The following is a 13,054-nucleotide window of genomic DNA, read 5'->3' on the forward strand; positions in this document are numbered from 1 at the left end:
AATTTTCTTGGCCTATTTCTACTAAAAAAAAATAGTCAAAAAGGTATAAAAAAATCAAAAAATTTTATTTTTTGCTTTTTTTAAAATTGTTTATTAACGATTTTTTGCATAAAATCTTTCTTAAAATTTTTTTAAAATGCCATTGCGAGGGGAAATTCAATTCTCTACAAAATTTTTCCTATAAAATATATAGTCGTTTTGCCACGCGGTTTTTAATTTTTAATGACCCTTCGAACAAGTCGTGTGATGAAAATCCTTGAACATCTTATTTCCTTCCTTTTTTGCAAAAAAACGCAGCGAAAATTGAAAAATTGGCTAATTGTAAGTTTGAACGACCATATCGACGTTCGCAAATAAGAACATCATATCTCAATTTTTAGTAAAAATTAGTAAAGATTACCTTTCTATATAAGAGTGCCTTCTTTTTCAGCTAAAACCATGTATTCCAATTTATTTTGAAAAATATATTCAGTTTTTGAAAAAGTATTTTTATCGTATCTATTTTGTATAGAAATTTAACCTAAATATTATCGTAACAACAGTTACAATTTTGATTACACAGTTGTAAAATAAACAAACTAATCGTATGTAGAGTTGCTCCTGGATTATAGCAAACATGCTTTTTAAAGAACATCGTATTTTTATATACAATTATATTGAAGGTGTAACAATTATTACACCGTTTTATTGCAAGTGAACATAAGATACTACTTTTTTGAGAAGTATGTGTTATTTTCATCTTAACTTAACATACGATGTTATTACTTTTCTATTACTGCTGGTGGTGAGTGTATACAACTCTGTATCTTTAGATATGATATACTAGGTTTCTTAGATATAGGGATAGTTACATCTCATCTCTACATAAGATGTTAGTTACTTAAAAAATAGCAGATAGCTCCATCGTATCTTACTAAAGTTAATTTAAAAAGAAAAATAATAGTAATTTTCACTATACATTTATAAGAAATTGTTTCTGTACCTCATATTTAGACTGTAACCAAATTTCATATGGTAACTTTGAAAAGATGTGTTGCAATTAAGAGAAAACCTCTAGAACTTTAAACCTACTTTGTAAGAAACCATCATTATCGAGTTACGATGTTCTTATTTGCGAACGTCGATATATCAGTCAATTTTCATCCAAAAACACTTTACAACCTCTTATTTTGAAGAAAATTTTATCTATTTTTTTTCTGTGAAGCAATACCTATCTCTACTCAAAAAAAGCTAGAGGCAAAAAAGTAAAAAAAAATCAAAAAATCGAATTTTTTGCTTTTTTTATTAACGTTTATTAACGTTATTATTAATTTTTTGCATACAATTTTCCTTTTAAATTTTTTAAATAAGCCATTTCGATGGAATATTCAATTCTCTAAATAATTTTTCCTACGAACTATAGTCAAATTTTGCTTAATTTTCGAGTTATAATTAAAAAACTTAAAGGGGTGCATTTCCACCCTTATCTCCAGTTTCCACCCTCTAATTTACTAGCACTCCGCGGTTTTTTCATCTAAAATTACCCTTTGAACGATTCATGTAATAAAATTGCTTGAACATCATAGTTCCTTTTAACCCTGTTTTTTGGATATAATCAATAGCCTATACAGTATGTTTGTTACATCATAAAAGTTATTGCTATCCGGTGAGTGCTGGTACAAAGAATTACTTCGTACGTACTGCCAAAAAGTGATCTATTATCTCTAGGTACTATGAAACTAAGATAATGAAAATTTAAGTTCAAAACAGGTATAAACCTGTTTGGTGGTTTTACTGATGATGAATGATCTTAACTAGTTTTGCCATATATTATAAGTGTAATTATTAATAATGCTCTTTAGAGCATATAGAACAATTGCTTCCTACATTAAAGTCAGGGAGACCTACTAATCTGTTGTTGCTAGCTTTTCAATAGTTAACAGCTTTATTTTGCCCAGTGCAACACTACGGATTAGTAGGTCGCTCTTTGTCAGTAGGTATAAAGTAATATTTTCTGCCATTAGGCAATGCAGTGGTAGCAATGACATTTAAGATATAACACACTTTAGAGGTTATATCTCACCCACACTTTCTGGAAAATATCCAATGGGATAATTACCTCAAACAGCTTCGTGTTCTGAATGCCAAAATTATAACTTATTGTCCGATATGTAATCCTTAATTTTGTAATTTTTTGAGAAGTGATATTATTTGAGTGTCACAAAATAACCGGATTCGAGCTTGGGAGATCAAAGTTAGGATTTATATAGAAAAATTTGATCTGAATATGTGCCATTCCTCTATATTACCATGAAATATCATAGAAATATGACAATATTGAAACAACTTTGCCCTCGGAAATAGATTTTCTTCTAATATGTTCATATAAAACCTGCAGTAACTCATAGAATATTGGATACAAGAAGGTTCATTTGAATATGAAACGTAGAACGTTTTGTGTTCAATACCTTTTTGTTAGAAATTCCATTAGGTATTAAAAGAGTAATCTCATTTCCAATATAATCAGTGTTGTCGAAATTCTGAGGTTGCTAGTGGTACTGACCAATGGTACCTCCTCTACTAGTTGTAGTTGAAAACCAAGAGAATTTACTTCTAAATTAAATAAATTATTGACCTAAGATTCATCAAACATTTAAGATGTGATTTTTTTCAATTCCAACATTCTGCACCTGGAAAAAAGCGCTCATAAAGTCTGATAAGTTTCCCGATTAAAGTCTAAGCCACCCTGTATAGCTAAAAATTGTTTTTTAAGAGTGTAGGTATATTTTTTAAGACGTAACGGCATTTTTGTATCATCCGAAATTGTCTCCTGCAAAAACTTGAGATGGGTTTTCGAACTTTCAGGGGTTGCTTCGCAAGAGGACAACATCGACGACGACTCCTCTTCGAGGTACGAGAAAGACAGCTCTGAGGTCCACACGATAGAACTCTCGAACGATTCAAACACATCGAGCGAGAGGAAGGTGATGGAAGAGGAGCGCAAACAACCCCGGATATACTTAAAACAAGACCTGGTCAAGCCGGAGAACCTCAAACCAGAGATGCTGGTGAGGTTCCGGGAGGCCCTGCCCGACATGGACCACAACGGCATGACCGAGAGCGCGCCCAGCAGTGCCTCAGATAACGACGCGCCTCAAGACTGACATCAGCCGGAAACGTTGGTACCTATCGTAAGTGAAAGAATTTTATACTGAAGATGTGTACTTTATTAGTAAATAAACGTGTTTCCATGTTGGAGGCACGCGCGGTTGTAAGTGAAACAAAAAACGAGCTCGATATGACGGTGTTTGTTGATAATTATTTATTATGGTTTTTTATTGATTTCTAGCATAGTATTTGGTACGCATCAAAGCAGTGATCTGTATATTAGGTGTTCTCGACTCTAAAATGTACTCATTAAAATCACTACCATTCCCTGGAATGGCCAAACGCCGCTCAACGACTCCAAAAACACATTCCAATAGCTCTAACGTTCCAAAAGGTCAATGTTACCACTCATAAGTATTATCCAATACGGAAAATTGCCCGAAAATTACATCTTTTCCCAGTTTTCATTCTAAAAATGAAGAACATATTGTTTCCCCTTATTGCATAAATGTTTATTGACCCATTACTGCTAAATTCCTGGAATACAGGGTGTTTAACGTTTTTTTTTAATGTATAGGATGTATATCAAATTTTGACCAAAAAATTCCTCGATATTTCCAGTTAGATTTGAAAAATTGCGAAAATGTAAAGTCTACATCAGTTCCCACATTTCAGTTGCCATTTCCCAAATTTTTAACCACATTTTCAATGTAAAATTAAACTAAGTAAAATTATTTCAAAAATGTTACAAAATTACCTAGCTAGAAATGGAAAAAGTTTTTGTTCTCGATTTTTTTTTTTGAATTTCTAATAGTGTTTTCTTATCTGAATACCATTAAGAGGAACCTAAGTATACTGAGGAATTTTTGGTTTAGGACAAAACGTCATTATTTTAATCAACTAAAATTAAAAAAATATGTTTTTGGTATACAGTGTAGGAAAGTACCGATGGTCTATCAGAAGTTACGTGAGAGCGATAAAGTAAGCCATAGAAATCCATGTGATAGACAAGGATGGCTATAATGAAGGCGTCTAATAGTCAACGCCCATTTCGCCCTTCCACAAATAAGAAGTGGATCTTATTTGTGGAAGGGCGGTGACAAAGAGAAGCCTTCATTATAGCCATCCTTCTCTATCGCATGGATTTCTATGGCTTACTTTATCGCTCTCAGGTAATTTCAGATAGACCATCGGTACTTTCTTACCCTGTATGTATGTGTAGCATTTTTGGTTAAATTCTAATAATATTGATTTATTTTGAATTTAAATTTTCATTTCGAAATACCATCAATATTTTTTTAACATCCAAATAATGTTAATTTATTTTTTCATTTTGGCTGAATGCTTCGAGCAGTGATAATTTGATTTATCGAATAAAATTTGTATATTGTTATTATTTCTCCAATCACATTATTATTATTATAGGAAAAAACATTAAATTCAGTTATAATATTAATAAATGTGCCTCAATTAAAAATAAATTGAAAAAAATCAATAACCTACATTTTTTCATTTTCCGCTTCATTTCTTAACTTTAGGAGGAACTTTATATAAGGAATTTTAAATTCAGTTAAAATAAATGAATGATTAGAATATTGCCTACACACCCATATTTCTTGAAAAAATAATATTTATTTTTAATTTTGACTTTTCTCCTAAACTAAAAATAATCCAGTCCATAGGTAGTGCTCATTTAGTAGCCAGACAAATTACGTATCTTCAAAACAATTTTAATAATTTGGATGAAATTTGGGTTGGGAAAAATATTAACAATCATACACATTTTAGCATAAAATAATTTTGGAAAATTCAATTAAAAAATTAACACAATGTATATCAAAAACAAATATGACTAATCTTCCTATGAGCCGTGGTACATGTTTTTTAAACATCCTGTGTATCTACGTACGTTGTGAATAACCTACAAAAAGATTTTAAATTTTGGCTAGTTTTTTTTAATTTTAAAATTGTGCAAATATGTATTTAGGTTTAAAAGTAAAATAAAAATTGAAAATGCCCTTCCGAAATTAATTTTTTATGCAAATGTTTGTCATCGAAAATGTGTAATTTTTATGGCAATTTTTCGGTTACAAGTTTGGCTCAGATAGTGTTTGGCTGTTCCAATTCGATAAATGTTTATTGTTCGGTGTATTTGGCATGTACGAAAAAAAAAACTACTTATCATAAATGTACTCTCTCTATGTGTCTTCGACGTCGCATATACCTCAAACTGTATAAAAAAAACCACACGATACACATACATGTTCACGCATTCTAAACTGCTTTGATGAAGGAGAATGGTTATATATCGAAAACCCTTGGGAGAATCCCACAATTGAAAAAATTATATCTATCTGTGATTTAATCAAAATTTTTGATGTATATTTTCTCTAAAAATATCTTAAATATTATTATATAAAATTAAACAATTAGAGGTAGTTAATTGATATAAATATTTGATTATTGATGAGTCATTGGAAAGTTGATTGTGACGTTTACCGTCACCGTCCGTTTTCCAAGTGATATATTTTTTTTGTTTCTTTTTTCATATAACAATGAAGTGCAATTAGATGGTATATACATACATATATATTTACATCAATATTAAGTAGTATATAAGATATATTAAATATATTATATATTTGAAAATGGAAGCTATTTTGTTTGAGAGAAAAAAGATTGACTCCAGGTAGAGTTTAAAGATGCTTCATTCCCCTTTCAACAACCGTCAGATAATTACAACCAACCAAAACCAAACCGATACCGACAGTTATAACGTGTGCCAACCCTGCAACCATCATTTTCTGAAAATCATTCAAAGCGGTTCTCGAACAAATTAAAATAACAATAAGATTGCGACAGTGGACAAAGTATTCGGGAACACCAATTATCACTTGAAATGACAAAAGGAATGCACATTTTTCAAAATTCCACTAAAACGAAAAGATAAGTACATATTCTATTATTAAATTAAAAATGGGTTTAAATTGCCTTAAATATCATTTAACAGAAGCTGTTCTTTGAGAGAAGTTTAACTTTTAGTACAGGGTGTTCTAGTAAGATGAATTCTTCCATATTTTTTGTAATATTAAAAATATAAAAATGTGTACGTTATAAAAGTTGCACTAAATCAAATACTTCATGTTTTAAAATGGTAAACTTTGTTGAACAAATATTGTAACTAAGTCATACCATTTCAGTGTCATTTGATGTTTTTTCTTTCGCTGACTTTCGAGACACCCGAAAATATTAAACATTTTCGAAAATAAAGTGTGATATTCCATTTTTATTTAAAAAATTCCCATTGTTTATTCATGTTATTATTTCAATTTATTATTATTTTCATCCCAAGAATCTAAAGTAGTTCCATATACAATGGACACCTACCGCTTGCTCTTAAAACATGTGAATTTGTTATTAAAATAGAAAGAATAGCCGATTTTATATCAAAAATGATAAAATATCTAAATCAAATTGTAAATAAATAAAATCTTAGTATATAGTGTTTACCAGCTCGAATTTCTTCAGTATTTTTATTAAATCAATGAAGAGAACAATTCTAAATGTCATTTTATAAATTAAACTTCTTCGTTAATATTTTAACAACACCAAAATGCTTGTTCTTGAAATGTCATACTTAATAACCATCTTTTACATTTGTGATAAAAGTCATTTGATTTAACTACTCGCTAAAATTAGCAATAATGATACATAATATGCAGAACGTCATACAAGTTATAGAAATAGACCTCAGCATACCTTAATGTTATATTTAAAAAAAAAAAGATATTTGAGTGACTTGAAGTTGAAAGGCATATATCAAGTAAATAATGTGTGAAAGATAGATCTTTTTGTGTTTGATCGAACAGTGAAAACCATACTTTGTTGTCATGAAAAATAACTTCAAATAACTTTGAAACAGTACGACTTATAATCAATATTTGTTTATCAAAGTAGGCCTTCAAAAATGAAGTTAGATAGCACCCAGAAAAAATGAGACACCCTGTATGAGAAAAATAATTTCAAAATATTAAAATGATTAATTTGGCACAACTTTTATTTGAGACACTCTGTTTTGTATTTTGACATCACCAGAGTTACAGAAAAACTCTTAAGGCAAGTCTATTTTAAGGTATCTGGTTTTAAAAGTTTGTAAGCACTATTAAGAAAATTACAGTCACAACTGTGGGTCGATTTTATGCAACAAATAAGATATTAGTGATATTTGCCCTGCTTTGTATGATCTAGTTCTAAAATACTCAATTTTAAAAAGTTTGAGACTTCCCGATATTGGCTTTTACTAAATGATGGTCGTCGAGGGCTGGCGACACCAAACCAAACCAGATTTTACAGTAACACATATTTAAGTTGGACCAAATAATGCAGTATGTTGTATATAAAATGGTATGCTTTTCATACATATCGTTTGAGGGCGCCACTGAATTTCAACGCAGGATAAACAAAGAGTAGTTTTAGACGAAGCGAAAATCAAAATGGACCTGCGCGAATTCAGTTGTGCAATCAAAATAAAACATTCCAACCATATATGTGCCAGATTTTTTATTCGCAACAATTAGAGTTGAAATAAATGAATTATTAACAGATTTGTGATCTCGGCCTGCGGCCATCTAGATCATTGGAATGCATTTTTTCTAAAGAAAAAAAGAAAATGTTAATTTCGAAGCTGTGAGCTTCCCAGTTCTTGTAGTTCTAAGGTTTTAAAAACACTGTTTTAAATGTTTGTGTGTCTCACTTTTGCGCTTGCGATGCAACAACTACAGTTAGACAACCGACCGCCAAAGGCAAACCTAACTCGCTTACATTTATGACCTCTTTCAAAGTACCTCCGAAACCCACTCGCCAAATTGTTATGTTCAAATTCGAAGGGTTAGGGGTGCCTTCGATGTCGGTACGTGAAAAATACGTTTTGGCTTGTAGTGTAAGATGTACTAAATTGTGATTTCGCGCGAAATTAAACCAAACATAATGCAAGTGTGCCACCGATTCTGTGCAATTTTTAAATAGTGTTTATTGAACTTCTACATTAATTTTAATGTGATAATTTGTTATAAAGACACAGTTTTTTTTAACACTTTTTTGCCTCTTTTACGAACGCGGTCCAAACAAATGTAAAAGTTAACAGTGTAACCAGTAACCTTAAAAGTATACGCGTAAAAATAATATTTTTTGAGTACGTTAAAAAAATCTCTAAATAAGTTGCAAGTTGCTTGTAAAGCAGTTTTATATAACGGAGAAAAAAAACAATTGTGTTCTTAAATTGTTATTATGCCCTTGTAGCCGATACAATGGTAATTTTTATTTTAAAAAGTAATATATTCATTCGTATGTTGTTGTATTTTTTCCCTTAAAGGTTTTTGAGATTTTTCTATAAAGTAGTTCATTTTAGTATGATTTAACAAGTCATTTCTCTTTATTTATGTTCTACTTATAATTTTTTTTATCGTATTTGTGTTGTGTATGTATTATTTTCATGTTGTTTAGGTTATTTGTTAGGCTTTATTAAAATGGACTATTCTGGTTAACAGATTGTGTAATACTTTATGATTTTCGTAATACTTGTTTTGCACCCCAAAGTCAGTATTTCCGTTTTTAAAAGTAATGGACCAAGGTCTTATTTATTAGATTTAGATGTATCATTCCACATTTAGCTTCTTTCACAACTATAAGACTTCTATAGTGTTTATTCCTACATATTTTTTTACATACACATAATTTTAATGATTTTTATATCAATGTATTTGTTAATTAATTTTTAGTTGCGTAGTGTAGTAGGATTTATGACTTAAGTTTTGCTTTAATATCGTGTATATAGAACTTCAGCACACTTAAATGTTGTGTGCCTGCTGATAACAAATAAAACGTTGAAACCTCTGAGCAACTCGGTTTAGTTTGTTTGTGGACAGTTATTTTTTCAGCAACCATAATAAACAATAGTACACACAATTCCCCACATTTAACCGCATTGAAGACAAAGCGAGTTTACGTAAATCCAAGATTTTATGTAGCATTGTGTTACTTTTTTGTGTTGCAATAGGCATTTCCTTGGGTGCATTTTTCGTCGTTTTCCCTGCCTGCACCTCCGTACAAATTTTAGTACCCTACTGAAAATATCTAAATGAAACATGATCATCTCTATATATATATCGTATATCGATTCTTACAGGGTGTATGAAGAATGTATTGCCTTATAATAATAAGTATTGTAATGATATCTGAATACAAAAAGGACCAACGTATACTAATATCCAGGATGATCTTGAAGATCTTGAACTGCATACGCTTTGAGTAATACTGATAAGAAAAGCATTGAACAGAATATTTATTATATACAAAATTTGTTATATTTATGATGTGTTTAAAGTATAATTCTAGAGGTTGAAGATCGTTTTAGGGCATAACAGCAAAATAATTATGTTACCTTTTAAAAATGATGAGATAAATGTAATTGTTTCAAACTTAACCACCATAAATAATAAATAAATATCTGCACAAACAAAAATGATATTAGAAATATATATTTCTTCACGTAATTTTTATAAAAAAAGTCATTTTTGTATTAAAAAAATATTCATAAACCATAATTTCAATTATTTTCAATTTAACTCTCTTAATGAAGTATAGAAAAAGGCCATATTAAAAATGTTATATACTTTCTACTTTTATCTTATAAAAATTTATTGAAATCGATGCGTACTTTGCAAAAACCCGACAGATTTAAATCGAATCGTGGTTAAGAGGTATATGGATAGATGGCGCTATTGTCTATCAACCTCAATCTCTAGATTGACCAGATACCATAATCGGTTGTTCTCGTTTGACCCAAAATGGCACTTTGACATACGTCAATTTGTGCTATTTATACAAAGTGCCCTGAAATTAATGCAACAAAATTTGGTCATAGATTATTAAAGCAAATTTAGGGGACCCGTATTTTTTATTTTTACCAAGTCCCCCTCTTTCGGTGGTACAGCCCCCTGAAATCCGTCCCTAAGAATAGTCTTTTTTATATATCAGAACCCTGTTGTACGAGAATCACTAAATTTGGTACACAGGGTTCTGAGATATAAAAAAAAACTATTCTTAGGGGCGGATTTCAGGGGGCTGTAACTTCGAAACAGGGGGATACTGGCAAAAATAAAAAATACAGGTCCCCTAAATTTATCTTAAGAATCTGTGACCAAATTTTGTTGCATTAATTTGGGACATCCTTTATAAAACAAAACATAATTGCATGTTTAAATGCCAAAGGTTTCCTAGGCTTTAGAAAATTTAATCCTACTTATTATTTTAATAAAGCGCTATACTTAAAAATGTTTCAAGAACTTCTGATGATGGTTAAAATACATCTGAAACATAATTAAACTGTCACAAGTGTTACATCAGTGAATATAGAACATTAAATATGGAAACCAACATTTCTGCGATTCTGAATAGAAATTCAGGATAATTTTTGGTGGAAAATATATCTGCTTCATGATATGACTTCAACAAAAAAATCACTAGTACATATCTTTTCTTGGCAATGTTACGAAGTATTTATATGTTTCTGAAACTTTTACATTCAGTGACAAATGCAGTTTTTGCAAAGTACGTCTCAATTTATTCAAGCGTAATAAAACTAACTAACTGTTAACTAAATTGCTAAGGTAACTAAAAATAAATCAACAATAAAACAAGATCATAAAGTTATACATATACCTAACGAAAATTATAAATTCACAACATAAATGACATTCTGGACAAATTTATATCAGATTCTTATGAGCGATACGAAATAAATTTTTTAATGATTTAAATAAAAATTCAGATGTTCTGCGAGCAACAGGATAAAAATATTCAACCACCTTGTACGCCGATTTATTTCTTTCATAATTTCTACGTCAGATGACAAAGTATGGACCAAATTGAACAAGAGTAGGTACTAAAAGCAAAACAACTCCTTAAAATATATGTGTCTGCCTTTTTGTCAACCCGCTCACTTCATTCACAGAAGGAAACGACACGTCGACACCCAGTTGTAGATTTCTTGACATACAGAATGTATACTTAATAGTTGGTAGTTACTATATGTCAAACTTTGACACTTACAGTACAAGGTTAGGTTTAAATACCCACTATATAGAGTTTTTTGTAAATGAAACACTAATAACAAGGTGACGGCACTTAACTAATGTAGAATAAGAATCTTTACTTAGTATGTAATAGTATGCATAGCTTAAATTTAGGGAATTTAGGGAACCCCAGAGAGCTTGTCTTCAATGTGGTAGCAACTGACAGGTTCAAACTATTATCGTGGCATATTTCAAAACGGTTACGAAATTTTAACAACAATGTTTGCAAGTTTTCACTCGCGATTTTTAGGGAACTAGCCGATAAAATAATCACATCCACATATGATCAGAGTTAATGTTAAATTTAATAGTTACGAACTTTATAAAGTTCTTGTTTTGGAAAATTCTACATGGACTTTTAATGGATGTTATCAAGAACCTTTATCAACTGGAATTTTTAATTTCCAGTTTTTTCAGAATATAAAAAACCTTTTTCATCAATATCAATTTTATTTTCTTTAACTCTAGACAGAAAATTTAAAATTACTGATTTTTTAATGCTTTGATACATGTTGATGAATTATTTTGTCGCAATATCCTGCTTTAGTGTTTTTTTTTTTTTTCTGAATACGATACTATTAAGAGCCTAATTTAAATTAGAGTGTTACATTTTTAAAGTTTATTTAATGATAAAAGAGTAGTCTAGTTTAAATTAAATAAGCTAAAAGATTAAGTAGAGAATTTACAGCACTCAACACCAAAAAGTGTCTTCTCTCACTTAAGTAAATTAATTTAAATTTTGTACCTGTGCTCGGTGTGTGATTTATTTAAAAATTTAATTTTCCTAGTCTTATAAAGAAAATGTGCTTAAAATTGGTAGAAAAAATTTATGATTAAAATTTGTAAAAAATGTGATCGGTAGTAAATCGACAAAGACTGAAAAAGACTTTAAAAGAGTACGCAAATTATTCGGTTTATACTTTAAAGAGCTGTTTAATGTCTTATATCATTTTAAAATATGCCATAACCCAAAAATGCAAACCATTTCCGTTAATATTATACACTGGGACCAAAAAAAATATACTAATTCATATCCGAAATATCAAAACATGAATATCAAAAAAATTTTTAATAAATCATTTAAAATTTAACAAACTTTTTGTAGAATATATCGAAAAGGTGCAATTTTATGTTTAAATCCGCATATTATACGAAAAGTTTGTTGAATGTGTACAGCTTTATTTAAAACTTAAATATTCCATTTTTTGACAATATGTTAGATTTAAAAGTTTATTTATGCACAACGACCATTTTACTGAAAGTAAAACGGTTTTTGTGCCAAACATCTGTTAGAAATGTACGCGGCACATCGTAAAGTATAAAAAATAATTTAAGGAAACAAATTCTAAATTAGTTTAGTAACACCCCAAGAGATTTCGTTCAGTTCATTGTTAATGATAGTTCGTGTACATTTCTGATGGGAAAGTGTCTCATATTATAAAATTGTGACTATAAATGCCTTTTAGCGTGAAATATTATATCAAATTGTTGTATTTTAACATGTATGGAAAAACGCTGGACAAATATCTCTATTAATATATTATTCGGCAAAAAATGTCCAACGTTTTCCCTAAAATACAACGTATTCTTGTTCGTAAAATATCTGTGACTTGTAAATCATGTTTTATTATAAAGTTAGATGTTTGAACAATTGCTTTGTGGGAAATTGTTATTTTCAGAAAATATTTTAAAACCACAAAAATACAAAAAAATACCATACACATTGTATATTTATAATGTAATTCTGAAGTATACCAGTATTTATTATACTGTGACAACATTAAAATGTTCACCGTTGTTTTATTCATCCTTTTACCCCATTTCACCTGCCTACC

At 29.8% G+C, this 13,054-nt stretch overlaps 1 protein-coding gene across 3 annotated transcripts in view; it reads left to right on the top strand.

Moving 5' to 3' along the window:
• Positions 1-4,055, top strand: part of LOC108912610 (mushroom body large-type Kenyon cell-specific protein 1) — a 248,620-nt gene extending 244,565 nt beyond the window's left edge. For all 3 annotated transcript variants that reach the window (XM_018717892.2, XM_018717901.2, XM_018717909.2), the window contains one exon: positions 2,845-4,055. In XM_018717892.2, the coding sequence (XP_018573408.1) occupies positions 2,845-3,143 (299 nt within the window). In that variant the 3' untranslated portion in view covers positions 3,144-4,055. The remainder of the gene's footprint in view (positions 1-2,844) is intronic.
• The last annotated feature ends 8,999 nt before the right edge of the window (positions 4,056-13,054 follow it).

This window comes from Anoplophora glabripennis, unplaced genomic scaffold, assembly GCF_000390285.2.
Source record: "Anoplophora glabripennis isolate ALB-LARVAE unplaced genomic scaffold, Agla_2.0 scaffold35, whole genome shotgun sequence".
Classification (NCBI taxonomy): Eukaryota; Metazoa; Arthropoda; class Insecta; order Coleoptera; family Cerambycidae; genus Anoplophora; species Anoplophora glabripennis.